The sequence below is a fragment of the Danio rerio genome, chromosome 22 (genome assembly GCF_049306965.1).
Source record: "Danio rerio strain Tuebingen ecotype United States chromosome 22, GRCz12tu, whole genome shotgun sequence".
NCBI classification, from domain to species: domain Eukaryota; kingdom Metazoa; phylum Chordata; class Actinopteri; order Cypriniformes; family Danionidae; genus Danio; species Danio rerio.
In genome coordinates, this window is record NC_133197.1 from 12341249 (window position 1) to 12364932 (window position 23684).

The window sequence follows — 23684 nt, forward strand, 5'->3', positions numbered from 1 at the left end:
TTTGTACATTAAGATTGTGCATGGAAACCATAAACTGTGCACATCTGGTGGACAAAAACGAGCCCTGCTCTATTTCATTGTTGAAAAATGGGTTGCAAATGTATCTTTAATATGCACTTTGAATCAAATACATTTGCAGAGGCAAACGACAGTACTAGTACTTTATTGAAGCACTGTGTTAATGTGTGTTTCCACTTCAGTCCTTTATTAATGGCATCGTACCTGGCAATTTTGTCACTGCATGACATGGTTAGCAGTCGCTCTCCCTGCAGGACTCCATCCCAAGTCTGAATGGTGTTACTCGTACGAACAGGTATCGTTCCTTCTCCAGACTCAATCTTGGTTCGTAGTTGTCCACGGGCCTTGCGGTTTGGATGTCGGTCACCCTGGTCTACAAAAAGAGCTAGAATTTAGTTTGCTACATTTATTCGTCTTCATTTTGTTGTTTCATAAAAAAAAGTAAATGAGCAAATCCGCATCCATCCATCATACAAAATTTACATACCCTCGGCACCAGCCTCATGAGGGGAGAAGATCCGGGCGTCTCCACAGGGCGACGTGCTGATATACAGATGGAATTGAATATCATCTTTTAGCCGGTAGCCATGTTCACTGCACCATCTGAATATGGATTTCTCATGTTCTTCAGTGCTGTCGCTACAGAGAAATTACACACACACACACACTTGTGTGATTCATGGTGTCAACAGTAACATTAAAGAGTGACTTAAAATGTTTATAATTAAAGATAGGTTCTTAGCCTGACACCCAATTCGTCAAATCTGTCATTTATTATTTCACAGTGAATAAAAAGGTCATGTCTAATCAATTACACACACACACACACACAGCTATGTCCATATCAATCCATGCTAATCAGCCATTGAGAATGAACCCAAAAATAGTTTTCCATATCCACTGGCTAGCATGTCAATTCCCGATGGCTATAAAACAAACGAATTATACATACACTCACCGGCCACTTTATTAGGCACACCTTCCAAGTGCCGGGTTGGACCCCCTTTTGCCTTCATAACTGCCTTAATCCTTCGTAGCATAGATTCAACAAGATACTGGAAATATTCCTCAGGGATTATGGTCCATATTGACACTATATGCATTATAGATATCGCAGTTGCTGCAGATTTGTCTGCTGCACTTCTATGTAGCGAATCTTCCATTCCACCACATTCCAAAGGTGCTCTATTGGATTGAGTTCTGGTGACTGTGGAGGCCACTTGAGTACAGTGAACTCATTGTCATGTTCAAAAAAACCACGCTTTATGACATGGTGTGTTATCCTGCTGGAAGTAGTCATCAAAAGACAGGTACACTGTGGTCATAAAGGGACTTTGTCAGCAACAATACTCAGGTAGGCCGTAGCGTTGACACGATGCTCAGTTGGTACTAATGGGCCCAAAGTGTACCAAGAAAATATCCCCCACACCATTACACCACCACCACCAGCCTGAACCGTTGATACAAGGCAGGATGGATCCATGCTTTCATGTTGTTGACGCCAAATTCTGACCCAACCATCCAAATGTTGAAGCAGAAATTTGATCCTCTTCACACGAGGGAACGGTTTTCCAATCTTCTATTGTCCAATTTTAGTGAGCCTGTGTGAATTGTAGCCTCAGTTTCCTGTTCTTAGCTGACAGGAGTGGCACCTGGTGTGGTCTTCTGCTGCTGTAGCCCATCCGCCTCAAGGTTGGACGTGTTGTGTGTTCAGAGATGCTCTTCTGCATACCTTAGTTGTAACGAGTGGTTATTTGAGTTACTGTTGCCTTTCTATCAGCTGGAACCAGTCTGGCCATTCTCATCTGACCTCTGGCATCAACAAGGCATTTGCGCCCACAAAACTGAAGCTCACTGGATATTTTCTTTTTTCCCGACCATTTTCTGTAAACCCTAACGATGATTGTGCATGAAAGTCCCAGCAGATCAGCAGTTTCTGAAATACTCAGACCAGCCCGTCTGACACCAACAACCATGCCACGTTTAAAGTCACTTAAATCACCTTTCTTCCACATTCTGATGCTCAGTTTGAACTGCAGCAGATCGTCTTGACCATGTCTACACGCCGAAACGCATTGAGTTGCTGCCATGTGATTAGAAATGTGTATTAACGAGCAGTTGGACAGGTGTACCTAATAAAATGGCCAGAGAGTGTAGTACTGTATTATAACACATTCTTTAATGTAACCCTACTAAATTATACCTGAGGAAGTATTCCAGCTGATTGTACAGGTATCTAATGAGTGAGCGCCGTGCGATGATCTCAGCATGGCAGTCATTAAGGGCCAGTCCTCGATCGCTCATGTACTCTCCGTTTATACACTTGGTTCCCGTCGTCACACAAATCACCTGAGCGTCCATCACATCCTTACCTGATGAAATAGATGATGTAATTTACCCAAATATGATGTTTTTTTTTTTTATGGATCAGATTTTAGAAGTATGCATTGTGTTTACCGGTTGTCATGACAACTCCTGCCAGGACTTTCCGCCGTGCATGTGGAGACGAGAAGTTGTCTGTCAGCTCGCTGAACTTATCCACAACTAAACGAGAGACCGCATCCGCGAGGACCTGAGGAACCCACAATTAAAAATATGCAAGTATCTTTATAATGCTAACAAATAGTGCCAATATGACACCTAGCTAAACAGCAACAATACATTGCATGTATACAGTAAATGTCACTTAAACAGAGCACATGTATCCATTCGAAAATGGTTGACGAGATACAACTGTAATGCTAATTCAGAAATGTCAGGATTGACTGACAGATTTGTTATAATGAAAGATGTCTTTAGACAGAAAGGTGAAAGTGATGTGTTTCCCTGTTCGAGGAGTGCTCCCGTATCTGATTTTAATTAAGATTCTGTTTATTCTCCTTGGCTGTTATCAAGGGGGAATGGGAAGGATTATGAACAGGATTAGCTAATGTGTAAATAATGCCATGTACACTGGCGCACCGATTAAAGGTTTAATGCTTGACTTCATTTAAAATCCAACGGAAACATTTGTGTGTAGATTCTGATTTAATTAAAATTCGTTAAATGAAGACTGGCAGGAGATTTATAAAGGACAAATGATGGTTAAGCGGAGCTACCGGAGCATAGCATTTAATCGCATTAAAATTGCTTTTTCAGTATCAAGCCTGATAAAACGAGAGACAGGGGTCCGGTGTATGTGGTCATAAAGGAATGAGCGAAATTAATTCATTCCGTAGTCAGTTATGTGTATCAGAAGCTATGTTTCTGTCCAAATATGCTAATTTGATTCATGCGCAAAACTGGAATATTGCATAAAAAGACCTGCAAATTCCATCCAATGAGTCAAAGAGAACAAAATTGCCACTTCTGATAGACTGAATATCAACTAAATATCAGAAATGAAAATGGAAATTGCTGCATTAGGAGATGCCACTGTGGGTCTTTCTGATTACATAATACATTACTTACACCCAGGGCTTAACATTAACTTTTTTGACCACCAGCCACTGTGGCTAGTAGTTTTCCAACATTACTAGCCACTCGCCATTTTCACTAGCCACAATTTTATTGTTGGGAAAATATTTTTTCATGTAAAAACATGCAAAATATAGCTGAATACTATACTTTTTATTTAACAAAACATATGCACAGTCAAATGTCCTGGCTAAAGGTCACAGATCACCAGTTAACTACACGTAAATGGGGAGTTATTCTCCCATTAAAGCAATGTTATTGTAACAATTGATAGTTAAACCATATTAATGCAAAAGAAAGCAGGTGAAAAACATACTGTGGGATAATGAAAGGATGATCACACACTCATGGTTAATGATAATTATCTTTTCAAAGGATGCTTAAACCGAAAGCAACTGGCGCTGCTTACGATAAGTCAACTCTGGAACTCTAGAAAGCAAGACTGTATGTGCATGTTCCTCCCTTTTTGTTCTGTCTATTTGAAAGAGAATCGATCGCATCAGTTGTGTTTCAAGACACAGTTGCTTCACAAAAGGAAACGGGAGCGCGCACGCGTTATAAACAGTCGCGCACATCACCTTAGCTGTTAGCGCGGGTGATTATCCTCTCATTCGGAATTCACCTGCTTTGCTCGCGCGAAGTTGCGAACGCAATTATTTTTGTCAGTCGTGTTGCTTCTCGATCGCCTGTGCATGCATATTGGACCATCCTTATTGTCGAACCCTGCTTTTAAGAATTATTATCTGGGAAAATTATTTTTAACCAGCCAAAGTGGCTAGTGGGAGTGTCTGTCTTACCCTCCCCCGCCGAAATCTACCCGCATTTGGCGGGTTGGCGGGTGTTAATGTAAAGCCCTGGTTACACCCTAGAAGATTAACATGAAACACAAAGAATTGCTTCACTCATGGTGGCTTTTGGAGACTCTCTTTGGGAGTGCATCCACTCAAGATAGTTCTGGAAGTAATAATACTGAACCACTTTAATGACAGAATTTGGCTGAGGAATTTTAGAAGGACCAAAACAACATTTCAGATGTTTTACAATGTGGTCACTCTGCTGGTTTGTCCATTAGTGCCATGTAATGCAATGTGGATGCCACATGACAACGGCGCCAGTACGCTCACCACACACCAGCTATAGGTGGAGTAAAGTGACAGTGATAGAACCATTTCTGTGGATGGGGAGGATTGGGAAGCCATGATGTGTTAGGGCCAATAGAGGGAATTTGGCCAGGTCATCGGAGTAACACCCCTACTCTTTACAAGAAGTGCCATGGGATTTTTAATGACCACTTAGAGTTTAGACCTCGGTTCAATGTGTCATTTGAAAGACAGCACTCACTAACTGTATGTCCCCTTTACTATACTGGGGCGTTAGTGCCCACACAGACCAAAGGGTTGAGTGCCCCCAGCTGGCCTCACTAACACCACTTCCAACAGCAACCTAGTTTTCCCATGTGGTCTCCCATCCAGGTACTGACCAGGCTCAGCCTTGCTTAGCTTCAGTGAGTAACCAGTCTTGGGCTGCAGGGTGGTATGGCTGTATCCCATCATGCATATCACATGATATGTTAAACTAAATCACATTCCTTTTGTGATTTGGTAAATGTGTTTCCATCATAGTTTGTGCACCTTTTTAGTATCGGATTAAAAGTTGGTCCTGCTCTTTTGTATGCAGCATCTTGGCGTTTCCATTAAACTTTTTTTTTTCATGCAATATTCCAAATGCACGTGACAGCTATAATCTAAACTCAGCCTTTCCATATGAGGTCAATCAATAACATGTAAAGATTTATTCAAAGTGGAAAGTATCCTCCAAGAAGATGAGGTACACATTCAGTTCTCACCTGGGGCAAATGCAGCTGAAGTCCCTCCCTGGGGATTGGCTGTCGGGACGGTGTTTGGTCCAGCTGCATGTTAAAGAGTCCTGACAGCGCCGCTTGGGCTGCCCTTGCCTTGGCCAACTTTTTATTTCGGCCGGAACCTTGGAACTTCTGCGTGTCCACTGTCACTGACATTATGAAGTTCTTGGCATGACTTTCGCCACTTTCAGCTACAAACTCGTACTTCAGTCCTGGACGAAGCTCATTAAGGATCATTACAGCATTTTTGCCACTGCCTGTAGGGGGAGCTGTGAGTGCAGGGGCTAGTGGGAGAGGAGGGTGTGGCCTGTTTTTATATTTCAGTGTTACAGGAAGGCGGTATTCCTTTAGGGAGCAGAGAGACCCATTGCTGCCGAGACTCAGGTAGAAGGGGTCATCAGGTGGTACAGGTGTCTCAAATCCATTAAACAGCATATCTGGGAAATCTGCTTGATCAGATGTGAAGTCTGCATTAACTGTGAGCGTACGCCCCATTGCAAGGTGAGCTTCGGACGCATTGGGGAACTGAACAAAAGAGCGGAGTGCTTTTTCTGCAGCATTCAGTTTGGCTTTCTTCTTGGTTGGGCCTGAGCCCTCAAAAAGCTGCCCGTTAACCTCAACAGTCATAACAAACACGGGTGCGTGTACCGGCCCCGTCTGCGACAGTAGTTTGTACTGCAGTCCCGGTTTGATTTCATTCAGTTGCATGAGTGCATTTTTTGGCAAGATTGGCCCTTGTGGTTTCCTGCGCTTTTTAGGCCGGAATTTGGAGTGTCCATGGCCTTTGTTGCCCTCTTCAAGAGGGCGTTTCCTGCTCAATCCTCGAGCACTCCCATTGGCTAAGTGAGGCCCCTCCCCCAGCACTTCTTTGGAGGAGAGGTTGTCCAGGTTGCGGTTTTCTTTAACATCCATACTGCATGTACCTGTGATGTCCAGAGAGAGTAACTTACAATGCCTTCAATGCAGGACCTTGTAAATGCAAAATTTAGAGATTCTTTCATCTCTCTTTGCAACTGGATTGAAATGATAACATCTTAAATGTCTAACATTAACTCAATTTTAGACAGCATTTTAGCTATGACAGAGATTAAGGGCAATGTACGTTGTTAAAACAAGAAATAACAAGATATTAACACATTCCAAATTGAAAACTGATTCTAAATGTCTACAGATTGACTCTGGGAATGTGTGTCATTGTTCACCCTAAACAAAGAATTACTACCAAGTACCAAAACAAAGAACATCACTTCAACTAGTTGCGAAAGTTGATGGAAATGAGTGTAAATTCACATTTATAACATCCTGCAGTAAAAGCTTGTCAAGTTACTCCATTTGGTGCTCAGGAAAAATCTTTTGAAAGGCAGAAGAAACAGACAAACAGAAATCACTGAAATACACAGTGCTACCATAAGGTCAATCTCAAATGTCTGGTTAGGTCAAACTGAATTTCTTTTTGGAGACTCGTGTATTTTTTTTTGCAGCAGAAAGGTATCCCAGAGGAAGTGGTAAACAGCAAAAAGAGCAAAGAATTTTCTCTGCATTTGTCTACTGCCTTCTTTGTTGATGGTCCATTAGTTTCTACTGACAAAACATGAACAATTTCCTGTAGGAGCCTGCAATTCACACTACAGGCATTGTATCAAACATTTAAGGAGTTTGATTGGGCTTTGTCTGTGCTTGATCAGGGTTAATGATTAGGGTTGGTCACCAAATACTTTAGAGTCAGACCAAAGCAGGCCAAATGGGGCTTTAGAAGTGATCAGGAACCATAATGAGTCAGGCAATTTTAGCAGCATTACTTATTTGCCATATCAGGCTACTAGTAACATCAACATTTAAAACTTTTCAGGTCAGAACCAGTGAGTAGCTGACATCTTTAGCACAGACAAATTCTTGATCAGATATTATTTCTCAACAAATACTGTGTGGCAAAAATAAAACAGGTTTGTTAAGGTCGAAATGTACTGTTCCACTGTTGGCTTCACTGTTCCATGTTCAAGGATGTTGGCTCTGAATGGCTTGTTGTTAGCCTTGGCCCAACAACGAAAATATGGCTACTATGGAACATTCATGGCATCGGTTGCCCTTCTCTAGAGCAGGTGTCACCAAACGTGTTCCTGGAAGGCTGGGATCTGCAGAGTTCAGCTCCAACCATTATCAAATACACCCAAACAAGCTAATCAAGTTCTTACTAGGTATACTTGAAACCTACAGCTAGTTGTGATGAGACAATTTAGAGCTAAACTCTGCAGAGACATTGACCCTCAAGAACCGGTATTGGTGACCCCTGCTCTAGAGGCTGTTTCCAGCCTATTTAGTGTCCCAATGGGTTTCTTTATAAATCTGTACAGGTTGTGGTATTTGCTCATGCTAAATGAACCTAAATTTTGTCTTTTGGTTCAGGAACTACAGAGAAAAGATACTGGATGATATCTAACAGAAGGGTTGGAAGTTAAAAGGTATAGGAATCAAGGGTCAATTTTAAGGTGCAACTATCTCACTACCTTGATCATCCTGTTTTTAACAACAACAACAAAAACAAGGACAAATTAAAAGACATATGGAGATCATACTGAATTCTTCTTGCAAACACTTTTCACTTCAGAAATCTGGAAACGTTCAGTATGAAAAGTGAAGAAAGAGTCTCCCTTATGGATATAAATGAAACCCCAAAATAATGCTTTCACACAGGGTTTTTTTTGTTGGACTCTGAGAGTTTCTAATCCTCACTGGACTGAATCATCACACTCCAATTTCAGAGTTGTCAACAGCCTTCACTTTTCCACAGTGCTGCCTGTCTCCAGATTGTCCTCCCGGGCATGGTTTTAACTTTCTAACCATGCCCCCTACAGATTCTGAAGTGCACAGTCCACAGTACCCTCAAAGGCAATGATCAAGAGGAAAACATGTAACAGGATCTCACTGATAGAGTGAAAAAAACAGTGCAAGAGTGCAGAATTCAAAGGCTGTGACTATTTGTGTAGGTTGCATATTTTTTTTTCCTTCCAAGCTTTTAAGTTCTGTCTTTTAACAATCTGTACCAGTTAAAGGAGCTATATGTAAGAGTTTTCATGTAGTTTCAAGTTGCTTTTTACTGCCAATGATTGAACAGCGAAGCTTAAAACAAAAAGTACTGATGTCTGATGTTGTCTACGGCATCTGAATGATCTTTAAGGTTACATCACCACAAAAATATATCCAACATCTAACTTCTGGCAAAAGTTCTAGTAAGAAGATTTGGGGCATTGGATCAGAGCAAAAGCTGCAGTTCACTTAGATGCAGCTGCAGATGTCTGTACCGGCGGGTACAACATGACGTCTTTGAGTATTCAGCATTCATTAATGAGAAAGACTTGGTTCAAACCTATCAACAGTCTTCAATGCTATATCATGCAAATCAATGAAGTTGCATCTCATTTACAGTAGTGCACCTATTGTGAATGAGGTCCAACTTCATTAACATGCATGATATAGCTTTAAAGAAGATTTAAAGTTTTTACCTGTTATAGTGTTAAGAGAGATGCCACGTTGTGTTGCCAGCCGTAATTAAAACAAGTGGAAGAAGAATTGTTTTGAGACATGGGTCGTCAGTGTTGTGTTTATAAATGTGCCACAACGAAGGTTTTGTTTCCATTTTCCTTGCGATGAGAGCACCGATCTCATGTGGACATGTGTGGATTACAGTGGTCTGCTAACACGCGACAAAAATATGTTTGTAAGTACTATTTTTTACCCGAGAGCTTTTTCCGTCTGGAAATGGTGAATCCTGATTGGCCACTCGTCTTCTTTTAAAATAGACGTGGTTCCAGTTCGTGTTGATTGTCCGGTCTCTACACATTTGGTAAGTGTGCGATCAGTGTTCTTTGTTTATGTCTATTCAAATGGCAATGTTAGTTAGTATCGTCAGCAGTACTCTTTCAGTTTTTAAAGACATACCTAAAGCCCTGCTTACACGATTTTGTCATCTGAGTAAAATTTGGGAAATCCAAAAAGATTCCTGAAATCCTAGGCTAAAATCTGTGATCTTTGATTGTTGGTTTGACATCTTCACAGACAGCCGCTTAGTGCCTGTTGCGATCAGCTATGATGAGTGTCAACAGGAGCTCCAAATTTGAAGACACAATCCCTGTGACAGTTCATACGACTACGGGGAAATGTCAAAACTGTTTTTTTCTTTCTGGTTTACTATTGAGACACGCCGTGTGCAAAATTGCCGCTACAGATTGCTTACGTTTGCTGTGAGGAATCATTTCAGAATGTGGGATAGTGAAATTGTCACGGGTGGATGACGTCAAACACAGGGGGCATTTTCTTTCATATTTGGCATGTCTTCATTGTCGTTCAGTCTGACTTTATTGCAGCTGAGATCTTACAGTGCGACATGGGACCATGTTTGTGCAGTCTGACATGCTACTCTCATTCAGGATTTTATATAAAAAAATGTACAAAAAAATTTGCACAGTATGAGCTGACCTTTAGTCAAAATGATTTAGTTATTAAGTTTACAGTGCGTTAATATCAATACAATATTATGGACTGAAAGATCCGTAGTAAATGCTGCTCTCCGAATGTAAACACCGTAATCAAACTATTGCCATCGTGTAGGATTTTCACCACATTTTGTGACAGGATAGTCCATACAGACACGGCTGTTTGATGCTATATCTAAAATACCAAGAAATGTAGAGTTTTTTTTTTCTCCCATACTGCGTGTGGTATCAAAAATTATATTAAAACAACAGGCTTCCAGCAGTTCCTCGCATCCAATATGGATTGAGGGGGCATGCATGAAATATTCCTGAATGAAAGTGAAAGTGCCAAACTACAGTTAAAGTCTACAAATTAAGAATGAAACACCCAAACTTACATGAAACTCCAGAGCAAATGTCAAAAGCGTGGTGACATTAATTGAATTATGTGCTACAACATCTAAAACGGGGTCATGAAAGGAACATTCAAAAAGTAAACACCTTAATTATATTACTGTCTTAATCAGATTAAGGCAAATAATTTGCTTACTCATGTCCATGTAAACGAAGTTACTGTATATCTCCCCAGTGTCTGTGTTTGTGTTGACGTGAAAATCAGCTGTAGTTTCATGCAAACCCTTCCCTCTTTCGCCACTCGACAGTCCCATCTAAACAAAGCTGCACTCACCCATTTCCTGACTTTTTAAAAAAAAGGGATGTTAAAAAACCCTCCTAAGACAGGGGGCTGGGGGGGGGGGGGGTTATGGCCCTTTAATGTCTATTTGTTATTAACAAAGATATTTGAATTCTTCATATAGTTCCTTTACCTGACAAAAAAAAGACATTAGCTATGTTTACTGTCAAAGATATGAATTAGACTTAAGTAAAAAAACTGGAATATCGCATAACATTTTTGTGAATAAATTACCATTTCCATCCAATGAGTCAAAGAAAACAAAAACTGAATTAGCTGTGGTCGGAGAAAACACTGTGGGTCTTTGTTCTAATACAAAACTGTACTTGACGCAAAACGCAATGTACATGCAGTGATTTTTGAAGGCGTGGGACGCTTTTTGGGATCGCTCAAGACAGTTCTGGAGGTAATAACACCTAACTACTTTGATGACAGACTTTGGTTGAAGGATTTTAGAATGACCAAAATAACATTTCAGATGGTTTACAATGAGGTTTGTCCATTAATGTTATCCCATCATGCCCATTTTTGTTGTCACATCATGATCAGCATCAGCATCTGCAGTCCCAAAGAGCATCCCACGCCTTCAAAAATCACTGCACATTCATTGCGTTTTGTCTCCACAGGTACATTTTTCTATAAGAACAAAGACCTGTGGGGTTTCTTCCTCTATTCCATTTTTGTTTTCTTTGACTCATTGGATGGAAACGGTACTTTATTCTCAAGAATTTTACGTGATATTTTAGTTTTGTGCAAAATAACAGAAGGTAATGTTTGTGAAAATTGCTTTACATTGTACCTGTACTATCAATTTATTAAGAAAAGCAAAGACTCATAGGGAAAAACTTTTTATCTTCTCTGAATTTAGGGTTAGAGAGGACAGAGAGGAAGAAGTCCTGAACATCATCCTATCAGTCTTCCGCATCCAAACATTCATTCATTCATTCATTCATTTAAACATTTGGTCCCACTTTATATTAAGTGTCCTTAACTACTATGTACTTACATCAAAAAATAAATACAATGTACTTACTTTGTTCATAAAGTATTTGAGAACACTTGTGGTGCTCTTGAGTTGGGATAGGGGTTGGGTTATGGACAGGTTTGGTGGTGTGGGTAGGTTTATGGGTGGGTTAAGGTGTAGGGAATGGTCAGCAGTGTATTTACAAATGTAATTACAGAAGTTAACTACAGATGTAATTACATACAGGTATTTAATCAAGCATAAGTACACAATAAATACATGTATTTACATAATAAGTACATTGTAACAAACTATTAATTCCTGTGTAAGTATATATTAGTTAAGGCCACTTAATATAAAGTGGGACCAAACATTTTAATAAAAGCTGAAACATGTTTTGTCAAGCACATACGAATATCGGAAGATATGGCAAGACAACAAAACACTCACTCAAGTGTTTGTCCTCATCCACATCCAGACTGCAGAACTTCTGCTGCCCTCTGGGCCGCCCGCTGGCTCCAACTGCAGAGGAACGAGAGCAAGGACATTGAATATTCATCTCTGATCATGATTTCTGCTTACTGAAGTCATCTGTTCCCACTTACACCCTCCGCCTGCTCCCTTAATGAGGCTAATTAACCAGCTTTAATGACGGGAGACAACTAATGTGCAGGTGCAATTATTGCCCAATTAAATGCTAACATTCCCCTAATGAATCAGGAAAAGAGACAGACAGAGCACGCTTTGAGGAAACAGTCACTTTTAGCACTCAGACAGAAGTTCAGAAAATTGGATGTCTTTTGGAAAGAACAGTTTTGTGTTTATTGGCATAAAAAATGGAGGTCACGACAACAAATAAGAAAAATGATTTTGTAGATTCTTAAGATTCACGCCAGTTCTTTTGTCATTATTACTGGTTTGAACCATGGTAAATTTTCTGATGGTTAGTATTACTGTTTCAAATGTTCATTATTATCATTAAAATCGTGATATATAAATGAGCAATAGCACAGGAGTAGCTGTGCGATGTGGCTGTATATCGGCACTAGTGGGAGGCATGTGTTGCCTTAGTGTCCCACCAGTGATGATATAGAGCCACATCCCACTGCTATAAGTGTGATATTGCGTTTATACAACAGTTTAACGGCATAATCGTGTATATAAAAAAAAATCAAACATAGAGAGTCTAAAAGCCCTTTTGTGTGAGGAACTACTTTCTTCCGCTATTCATTCACATCTGCAGCTGATGTCAGAACATCAGAAACCAATGCTAATTTACTAACGTCACTTTAGAGCTACTGTTTGAATGATTCTCTAGCGTAATGTCTAAAGTGATGATGCTGATTTTGCTCACATTTTAATATTATAAGGCTGAACGGCATGAAATACCATCTAAGTCTACAGAGATTTCCATATATTTATTTCTCTGTTGCAATCGGTAGATCACAATATTACTATGGTAAAAATAAAGCACTACAATATACAGAGATAAAGAGAGAGATCGACTTAGAAAGTCATTTACCTGTTTGATCAGCTGTAGTTTGAAATGAGTTTTTTTCTCTTAGGGCTTATTATGCATTACTGTTGCCATCTTGTGGATAAACATCATCTACCGTCTTTGCTAAAAGACAAGCTAATGGCCGCCGACGCGCTGTCTCTCAGAAATTGTAAATATTTAAAAATCCTTATAAATAAATTGCATAGTTGCAATCTAAACAACTACATTCTCAACTAAAAAACGCCTCCAAAGTACATTATGTTTGCCCAACATCAGTAATATTTGTCAAACAGTAGAGTGTCCTCTGCTTGTTGCTGTATGTGGGTGGAAAAATACAAGGGTGAAGAGGCTAGTCGACTGGTAATACTGGCAGAATATAGCACAGCTATCAGCCAATCAGATTCAAGAACCAGACAGAACTGTTGTGTGTGTGTGTGTGTGTGTGTGTGTGTGTGTGTGTGTGTGTGTGTGTGTGTGTGTGTGTGTGTGTGTGTGTGTGTGTGTGTATATATATATATATATATATATATATATATATATATATATATATATATATATATATATATATATATATATATATTAAAGTTTGTTTAAGTACCATATTATAAAATGTTTGCTGCACACTATTGAAAATACAAAGATGAAGTTTGATTTAAAATAAAATAAAAAATAAAAACTTTTTTTTCTTTTCTTAAAGCAGCTTTATGCAAATTTGATACAAACTAAATTTTAATACAAACAAAAAATACAAACATACACAGTAAAAAAAAAATTAAGTTAACTTAATTGATAAATAGTGCTCATTTTAATTAAGTAGTTTCAACAAGTAGCAAAAGTATTTTTTTTTTGAGAGCAAGTAAACATCTGAAATGCAGAGAGCATTGTTTTTTGTTTTTTGGTCACTATTTTGATGGCCCGTTTGTTGAATTTAAGTTACATTGAATCTACATGCCATTTTATTCTCATTAGTTATAAGTAGACTGCTAGGATAGGGTTAGGGTTACTGTAAGTAGTCTTGTAATGAACTTGCAAAGTTTCTTATAGTCAGTTAAATGTCTGTTGAAGGAGCAGTATCAACAGATATTAAGCAGACAGTATACTAATACTCAAATGTACCATCAAAATAAAGTGTTACCATTTTTTTACCATTTTTTGTTAATTTTTTACAAAATTGCATAAAACTGCCTATTTTATTTATTGTTTGTTCATTTTCAGATACAACACGTGAAGTTTATTCATAAACTAATTTCGAGAGGATCACGTGCTTATGATTTATCACGGCCAGTCTCGCATTTGCTAATCACTATCTTCCAATCATATGAGCCCTAAGCTACTATAAATAGCCACAGTTTTCAGTTCACTTTATCTTCGTTTAAAAGAAACCCCCCTCCTCCCCTATTCTCCTCCTTTACCTGTGATTGGGCGGCACGGCGGCCCAGTGGTTAGCACTGTGAGCCCCACAGCAAGAACACTGCCGGCCCTGGTTCCACAGGACCGGTGGGTGTTTCTGTGAGGAGTTTGTATGTCCTCCCCTTGTCCGCGTGGGTTTTCCCCGGGTTCTCCGGTTTCCTCCCACCATCCAAAGACATTCAACATGCATAACAATCAAGCTTGTCTAATCCCTTGTGTTCCCTTAGCTACCGCAGCAGGGGAGTTCTGAGATCCACCGAGCTCAGGCTCCCCTCTTGCTCTGCCAACGGGAGGAAGCCCCGGGCTCGAGGAGCCCTTGAGCTCGGGGCTCTCTCCCGGGACAGCATGCCAAACAAGCTTTTGTAAATCATCAGCTAAGTGTAAACTCTTGAATTGTAAGTGTGCCTGACTTCTTTTATTTTTTTAGCTATTTTTAATGATTTTTGTGATATTATTCATCATTTTGGTCACTTTAATCCTAATATGACATTTTCATACCGTTCCATCTCTACGCTGTAGCAATATTTACAAAGTGATTTTAAAACAAATAGTGGCCAAAACAGAAAAGCTGAATCCAAAGGCAGAGTGATATGGGAGCATTTGTACGGATGGGCTTGAATGAGGATTGGGCCGTCAGGATGAGACTTTGAAGGGGCTGAGTGAAGAGTATACAGTCGATAAGAGACTCAGCGATAAACAAGCCTGAGAAGCTCGATAAATCACCAAAGCTATTAAAGCGAGTGACGTGCACAGGCACTTCAACAGAAGCTTTTTAAAAGCGATATACAGACACTCGAGACATAAACACCATTTTATTCCCTGTCATCTCAAATTTTCAATCTTTCCAAAAAAAAAAAAAAATGTCCCATTTGATGCTGGGCTGGGAGAATGTTTTAGGCGAACAAACACAAAATCAAAACCTCTTGGAAGGCATTATACATGCAAGAACTGGAAAAGAAGGTGAAGGAAGTTGGATAAAATCACATATATTCTGAATGCGAAATCTGTCCACATTTCACTCAGAGATAAGTGCACCTGCTCGTTGATGGCGATTACCGATTGATGTTGACGGCGGTAAAACGCCATAAAAGAAGGGTTAGCTGTGGCGAACCTTCTCAAAATGAAAGCCTGTGGCATAATAGGAGGCATTTCTCACAGTGTGACGCCTGGCACATTAGCGAGCACTGTCGATGAATTAGCAGCCATCACTCACCATTCACCGTCTGTATTTATAAACGAGAGCCTGAACGTATATCAGCCTCAAAGGGAATGCTTTTCATCTTATCAATGTCGTCTTATACTTGACCACAGTTTCAGGAAAGTTGCAGTCAACTGTACGAAGTCACTTTAAACTTGTTGTGAATCTAAAAATTTATGTTTAGACAAAGACAAAGCTCTGCGCTTTTAAATGCCTCATTGTGTTTTATATGGGAGAAAATACCAACTAAATGTAACAAACAGGACTAGTAACCACTCATCCAGCCATCATCGCCTGAATTCTGACTGCCTGTTCTTCGTTGGTTACCTTCTGTTTGGAGGCCATATTAACCTGGCCACACTAAACACTCAGTGCGAAGTATTGCCGGTATCTGCAGCATTACCAAGCGTTTTCTCTTTGTTTTGTACTGCCTTTCTTTTCTGACCTTTGTGCCTGTTTTGTTGGCCGCTGCTTTTGAAATACTGATTTTGCCTTGACTGCCTCGTTTGGACTGTCTGTTTGTTTCTCTCAATCTTGCATGCTTTACCCATAACGATTGAGCCTTGTGATTTGGATTTGTTTGCTGAGAACTATTAAACTTCTTGCACTTGGATCTAATCTGTCTCCATGTCGTCACCACCGCCATTGTCACACTAAACTTTTGGTGCTTGTACAAACTGCTTATTTAAATGATCTGAATCAACATAATTGTTCAGTTTTTTTGGGGAACAACTTAATTGTTTTATGTTTAATCCACTTACATTTGTAAAAACAATAAGGTTAACTGAATTAGTTTGTGTTGGGACAACATGAAGTACTTGCATGTTGAAACATTCCTGAAACTCCACACCCTCAATTTTTTTTTATTTTAGGATTTTCTTCTCTGCCTGGTACAGTATTTTGTCTGATCTGGTGTATATGTGCTCTGTAAAATTAGCCTGGATTCTCTCAAGTTTTTTTTTAACAATCGGTGAAGTTTTGTCCAATGTAGTTTTCAAGTTATACTCCAATGTAGATTGTTTCAAAACAGCTTAACATAGAAGTTTTAGTAAATTGAAACCGTGCCAGTCCAATCTAATCCCAGGTCACAAGCTATAGTTCCCGACAACTTTGCAATTCTATTTGTTAATATTTGCTTGATATCTTGGATTTGAAAAATACCAAATCACGCTGCTAAGTTCGCCGTAACCAAACTTGCGACAGTTGGCTGATAACACTTTCTGTGTTTAGCGCAAGTTCATATTTTCGACTTTTTATTATAGGTGGACTCTTAACACCTTCCAGGCTGAAATCGACAGTTTGTTTCTTCACTTTTGCTGACATTCGGAGGGAATCAGGCCAAATGTCTTCAACCATTTACACAAGAAAAGGAGAGTCTGATTGCACAATGACACACATTTTATTTGTCCAGATCTCTCTCTTTGCATTTTCTGACTCTGGTAGTGTGTCCTGAAGAGCTAGAGGGTTGTAGAGCTGAGCTATTGCTATCATTGAGGCTGCATCTTGTGATCGTACATCTAGCCTTCACTCAGAGAGACCTGCTGTGCATTCTAAACCGGCCGCTCTCCGCGGTCCTGAATTCATCTTTCTGAGCTCGGAGCTCTCCATGGTGCTGAACAGGAGAGGCGTTTAATGCACCGTCCCGTGCTGTTTTAAAGCCGTTTCCAACACGCTAAAAGTGCCTGTGATGCCGTTTCAACTCCGAAAAATGCCTTTAGCTAATAGCTGGAACCCAAATGCGCCATTAAAAAAGCAAAGTGTTGCCTTTTTTAAAACTTTAACAACGATAAAGTTCAGGCCAAAACGCCACAAGCAAGTTTTCAGAGCATTTCACACAGTGTGACCTGGAAATGAGGAAAGGTCATGGTCAAGTAACATAGACCTTATTATAAAAGATTGTTTCCAGCACTAGTAAAATGATTAAAAAAAACTTTTTCAAATATATATAATTCTATATTTTTTAAAATTACAAACATTTATATTTTTTATTAATGATTTTTCTCATAATTCTGACTTTTTGAAATTGTGTTTAGCTATTGCATTTCTGAATTTCTTTAAACTTGAAATTGTCTAATTAATTGGTAACTTTTGTATTTATTTATTTATTTATTTATTTTAGAATCGCAGGATACAAACTTGAAACAGTTTGTTATTTAGCCCAAGTTATGAAATATAAACTTGCAGTTGTTAGAATTTTGTCTTTTTAGCCTACTCAGAATCAGACGTTTTGACTTGCTTTTTTTTTTTGGAATTACAAGTATAAATTCCTGAAATAATCTGGAAACAGAGAGAAAAAAGATCAAAAAGTCTTGTTATGATGTTGAATAATTCTGCAACTACTGTCACCCAGTAAAAAAACTATGACTGTTTTCAAACAGGTTTCCTAAACCAGAGTTTCCAAAAACATGCACTATAGGTGAATTAGGTAAGCCAAATTGTCCGTAGTGGTTGTGTGTGAATGAGAGTGTATGGGTGTTTCCCGGTGATAGTTTGTGACTGGAAGGCCATCCGCTGCATAAAACATATGCTGGATAAGTTGGCGGTTCATTCCGCTGTGGCGACCCCAGATTAATAAAGGGACTAAGCCGAAAAGAAAATGAATAAATAAGCATGCAAATAAAAAAAATTAGACCAGAGCTTTTTATCACTGATGTTTAAATGCGTGCCTACTTTCATGACAACAGAGTGATTGCACTGATGCAAACTGTAATTTGAACCATGGACTTAAATCAATTGTACGCTAAAAATCTGGGTGAAATCAGAATTGACAGGGTTTATTTTGCGAGAGCACATTGTTAGTGTTAAGGTGAACATTTAATCTTTGTTTTGGTGATCTTTAATCGGAATACAAACAGCAGTCCCACTCTGATGATGTCAGTTTGACAGCTTAGATGAAGACTTAATGCTATTTATAACTTGATTGGTCAAGCTACCTCACAGAAGTGTTCAGTTTGTTAACAGAGATGTTGAATGTAAAATAAGGCGAATTAAATAAAAAATTAGCAACATCCTGGATCTGTTTCTTCACTCTTCTTCATTAATTTTTTTTATGTTTTATAGAAGTATCTGATGGAGTTTCGGTATCGGTAGATACTCAAAATCAAATGACTCGGAGACGGTGGCAAAAAAACCTGATCAGGACATCCCTAATTTTTAGATCCCAGTGTTGACAGTCTTATAACTACTTATAACAGTCTTATGACTACTTTAAAAATTTATTTAATATATTGTTATATTCAAAAAATGTAATTACATAAAAATGCAGCTAACTGAACAATTTTACTAGACATGCAAGACGTTCAGCTTACCTTCATTCATTGTCTTGCTGATGATCCCTGTGGGCACAAAAATATACAACAGATCAATATACAAGTCAAAAACCGGGAAAGATTTGTCAAGCATCAAACAATAAGTATAATATAGCTTTATTTTTTCCCTCATTCAAATGTGTCCTGTTGAATTTTTGAATTGAATGTTTATACTGAGATTGAGATATAAATTGAGATTAATAATAGTTATTATACCAAAAAATGTGTTTCTTAAAAAACATTTGATTTGTTAAAACACATTAAATATCATAGTTCATTCATTCATTCATTTTCGTTTCGGCGTAGTCCCTTTATTAATCTGGGGTCTCCACAGCAGAATGAACCGCCAACTTATCCAGCATATGCTTTACACAGCGGATGCCCTTCCAGCTGCAAGCCATCACTAGGAAACTATCATAGCTCAGTGCTAAACTATTAACTGAATATAATTTACATTTTAAAACACAACCATTCAGACAAAATGCGATCACAAAGACAATTTTAATTATTTAAAATGTATTAACCATACCCCCATAAAAATACAAAAAAAATATATTTTAAAAAAGCATTTATATAAATATATATTTTTAATTTTTTTTTTTTTTTTTTTTTTTTTTATTGTAGGCACAAACCAGATTTGCGTCATGGCCTCTGAACTCGACAAGTTCACAAAGGTAACAGCAGGTCACAGGCTTTGGTATTCGAGTTTATCAAATAAAGCTTGCCGTCTTTCAGACAATTAGCGGCTGCCAGTATTGCCATGTCTTCACCACAGGACCTGTAAAATCTTTATGACAGCATTCATTTTGTGCCGACTCCATTGGGACTCGACGGGCAGCGACAGGGCTGTGTGTCAATTCGTAAAGCCAATCAAGCGATTTCATTATTTAACACACATTCACTGACACACACACACACAAACACACACATCAATAACAGATGAAGAAAGATAGAAAAAAATGTTTTTTTTAAGCTTGCGATTTATAACATTTGGTAAAACTGGCCCAATAAAGGGTGAATAAACATAATAAGCAGAGAGAGAGTACATAAATAAAGCTAGATAAATGGAGAACGGGAGCAGTGAGGTTTTCAGATCTGCTAAAACTTGCTCTAAAATGTGCCCAAAAGTAGTTATTCACCCTTATTTTTGTCTGTAAAATGGAGGTCACTGGACATTAATTTGGACCCCATTATCTTCCATTATGTGGACAAAAACAGTTGTGCCATTGTTTAGGGTATATGGAGAAGAAATCAAGTCATGCAGGTTTTGGAAAACCATTAGGGTGAATAAACATGATAAACGGAGAGACAATAAACAATTAAAGCTAGATACATGGAGAACGAGTGCAGTGAAGTTTTCAGATCTGGCTCTTAAATTTCCTGAAAGACAGTTTATTCACCCTCATGTCCTTCCAAACCAGCATGACATTCATTTTTTAGTGGAAAACAATATTATATATTTTGAAAAGCAATCCTTATTTTTGTCTGTACAATGGAGGTCATTAGACATACATTTGGACCCTGTTGACTTCAGTATATGGACAAAAACAGTCGTGCAGGTTTGGAATACATGATGGTGAGTAGACCTGGCATACATACACACACACCAATATAAGATAAAGAGAGCTGGAAAAATGCAAGTGAATTTTCCAAACTGAATACCTGCGAATATCTGTTAAAACTTGCTCTAAAATGTGCCCAAAAGTAGTTTATTCACCCTGATGTCATTCAAAACCAGCATGACTTTTATTTTCAGTGAAACACAAAAGAAAATATTTAGAGAAAACGTCTCTCTTTTTGTCCAAATTTGACAGTTATTTTTTTTTTTATTAAAATTTTTTTTAGAGTGAACTGAATTACATTATATGGCCAAAAGCTGTCATGCCATTGTTCCATATATCTGCTGAAGCAAATCATACAGGTTTGGAAATACATTAGGGTGAATAAACTTAATAAACAGAAAGAGAATAAATAAATAAAGATAGATAAATGGAGAACGAGTGCAGTGAGGTTTTCAGATCAGGTAAAAACACGGCTCTTAAATTTTCTAAAAAGATAGTTTATTCACCCTCATGTCATTTCAAACCAGCAGGACTTTCACTTTTAGTGGAAAACAATATATTTTGAAAAACAGCCATTATTTTTGTCAGTACAATGGAGGTCATTGGACATAAATTTCGACCCTGTGGACTTAAATTATATGGACAAAAGCAATTGTCCCATTGTTCAGGGTATATGGAGAAGAAATCAAGTCTTTAGGTATGGAAAAACATGAGGACGAGTAAACCTGACACACACACACACATTTGTTTTTGTGAAAAGTGGGGACATTACATTGGTTTCCATTCATTTTATACTGTCCAAACCGTATATTATGTTGCCCTCACCCCGCCCCACCCCTAAACCCAACCATCACAGGAGACGGTGTGCAGCTTTACTCTCTGATTAAGCTCATTCTCTAGGATTTATAAGCATTTTGAGAAATGAAGACGTCACCAATGTCCTCATATTTCACCTCTTTTTTGTAATATCTGTGTCATACCCATGTCATTATACAGATTTGTGTCCTGATATGTCACAAAAACACGTACACACACGATAAAGCAAGCTAGAAAAATGCAGAGTGCTGTGAATTTTCTAAACTGATTGCCTGCAAATATCTTCTAAACCTTGCCCTAAAATGTGCCCAAAATGAGTTTATTCACTCTCATGTCCAAACCCGCATGACTTTATTTTCAGTTAAACTATTTAGAAAAACATCTCTCTTTTTGTCTTTATTGTGGAAGTCCAAATTTGTGTTTATTTTTTGTACTCAACTGACTTCCATTGTATGGCCAAAAGCTGTCATGCCATTGTTCAAAATATATATAGGTATCTGTATTAGGATGAATTAACATGAGTTGGAAAAAACACATGATTCCAGTCTTGAGCCGGGTCACGGCACCAAGTAGTTGGAAAAAAAATGATGAACCCAGACAAGGAGACTCAAACAAGCAGGATTTATTTATTTAGATGTGTTGGTTAGTCTGCGGTCAAACAATGTCTTCAAGAAGTCCACGAGTCTGCAAGAGCCTACAGGATTCTCTTTCAAGTCTTTAACAAGTCCGACTTGAGACAGAATCGTCCTGCCTATTATGTGTTTAAGGAGGGGGCAGAGTTTGTAGGTGTGAGGCATGGTTAGTTTTAGTTGAAGATCTTGTTTTAGGGTCTTGAGTAGATCCTGAGGTTTCACCTTCCCTGACCAGCTTGAAAGTATCACCCAAAGACAAAGGCACAATTGTTGGGATCCTGCCTTTAGCATTTGCATCACTTTGGCTCAGGCAATAAGGTTAAGAAGGCAATAAGTTTTAATGTCTCTCATACTTTGGCTGCTATAGTTTTGACTAAAACTATTAAAAATCACATGTCTCGAACTCAAGGTCTAAAAAACCCTGATCGGGACATCCCTAATATATAGACATTTTGAAAAACATGCATACAATGAAAGTCAATGGGTCCAAATTGTTGTTATTCCATTGCCAATAGCAATCACACGATAGTTCAAAAACATCAGCAGTTGAAAGTAAGTACGACAGGTTTGGAACAACATGAGGGCGACAAAAGTAAACAACAACACAATTTATTTTCAGACCTCGAGTTCTTCTAAGAAAGTGAAAAGGCCTCCATTATCCGTGGCGCATGAAGGAGCGTCTAAGAAGCAAACACAGGTGCCACTGATGTTTCGGGTGAGAGCAGGTGGGACAGATAACACACTTTATCAGCAAAGCCCCAGACCAGACCACATGCCACGGAGACGGATCTATCAGTGAGTCCATCAGAAAGAAACGTGTGAAAGTGAGAGGAAGAGGACAGGTGGGCTGGACACGCTCCCTTTTTCGGCTGGTCAAACCTGAAGCGCTTGAGCTAATGCTGAATTTATTCCCCCCTCCGGTAGATTAAACTCGCACTGCGTCCCTCAGGACTTCACTCCACTACAGTTGGTCTGCAGGAAATGGGTTTTTTTATCTCCCATGTTTGAGCGTGTGAGACGACGGCGCCGGGTGTAGAAACGCTTAAGTAACCATGTTTATCTAATTTGCTCTGGCCCATTTCTGGTGAAAATTCAATATTTCTTTTTTTCAAAGACATCCAAAAGGAACTTGCAGGGTTTTTTCGGTGTGTATTTTTTTGTTTGGCGGATTCCAGAATCTTTGCAGCGGTTGCTTAAGAGTTATTTACAATTGCAGGGTTATTCTTAGAAAGCAGCAAACTGATTTGTCTTAAATTTGCTGTAAGCTTCTTAATATTTCAGCATTCATTCATATTTCAAGTTCAGAATTAATCTAGAATTTCTAGAAAAAATATTAATTAAAATAACAGACGTTATTAAAAACATTTTATATAATTAAACACACACACACACATACAGTTGAAGTCAGAATTATTAGCTCGCCTTTGAATTTTCTTTTCTTTTTTAAATATTTCCCAAATGATGTTTAACAGAGCAAGGAAATTTTCACAGGATGTCTGATAATATTTTTCTTCTGGTCTAATTTGTTTTATTTCGGCTAGAATAAAAGCAGTTTTTTATGTTTTAAAAAGCTATTTTAAGGACTTTAACTATATATATATATATATATATATATATATATATATATATATATATATATATATATATATGTGTGTGTGTGTGTGTGTGTCATCGGAAAGTTTAACCCTAACAGAGTAAAAAAATGCACAAGTGATTTACATGTCAAGTCAATGCAAAGATGTGAATAGACATCCTGCGGCGCGTTTGGCACTGATGACACGATTCGCACGAATTAAGC

At 38.5% G+C, this 23684-nt stretch overlaps 1 protein-coding gene across 4 annotated transcripts in view; it reads right to left on the minus strand.

Moving 5' to 3' along the window:
• adarb1a (adenosine deaminase RNA specific B1a) overlaps positions 1 to 23684 on the minus strand; it is a 52721-nt gene that overhangs the window by 7550 nt on the left and 21487 nt on the right. For 3 of the 4 annotated variants that reach the window (XM_073936715.1, XM_021469375.2, NM_131610.3), the window contains 7 exons: positions 18877 to 18903; positions 11913 to 11984; positions 5321 to 6258; positions 2476 to 2590; positions 2222 to 2390; positions 506 to 657; positions 223 to 391 (listed from right to left, as the gene is read on the minus strand). In XM_073936715.1, the coding sequence (XP_073792816.1) occupies positions 223 to 391; positions 506 to 657; positions 2222 to 2390; positions 2476 to 2590; positions 5321 to 6258; positions 11913 to 11984; positions 18877 to 18886 (1625 nt within the window). In that variant the 5' untranslated portion in view covers positions 18887 to 18903. The remainder of the gene's footprint in view (positions 1 to 222; positions 392 to 505; positions 658 to 2221; positions 2391 to 2475; positions 2591 to 5320; positions 6259 to 11912; positions 11985 to 18876; positions 18904 to 23684) is intronic. The other variant, XM_073936716.1, reaches the window with a different exon arrangement.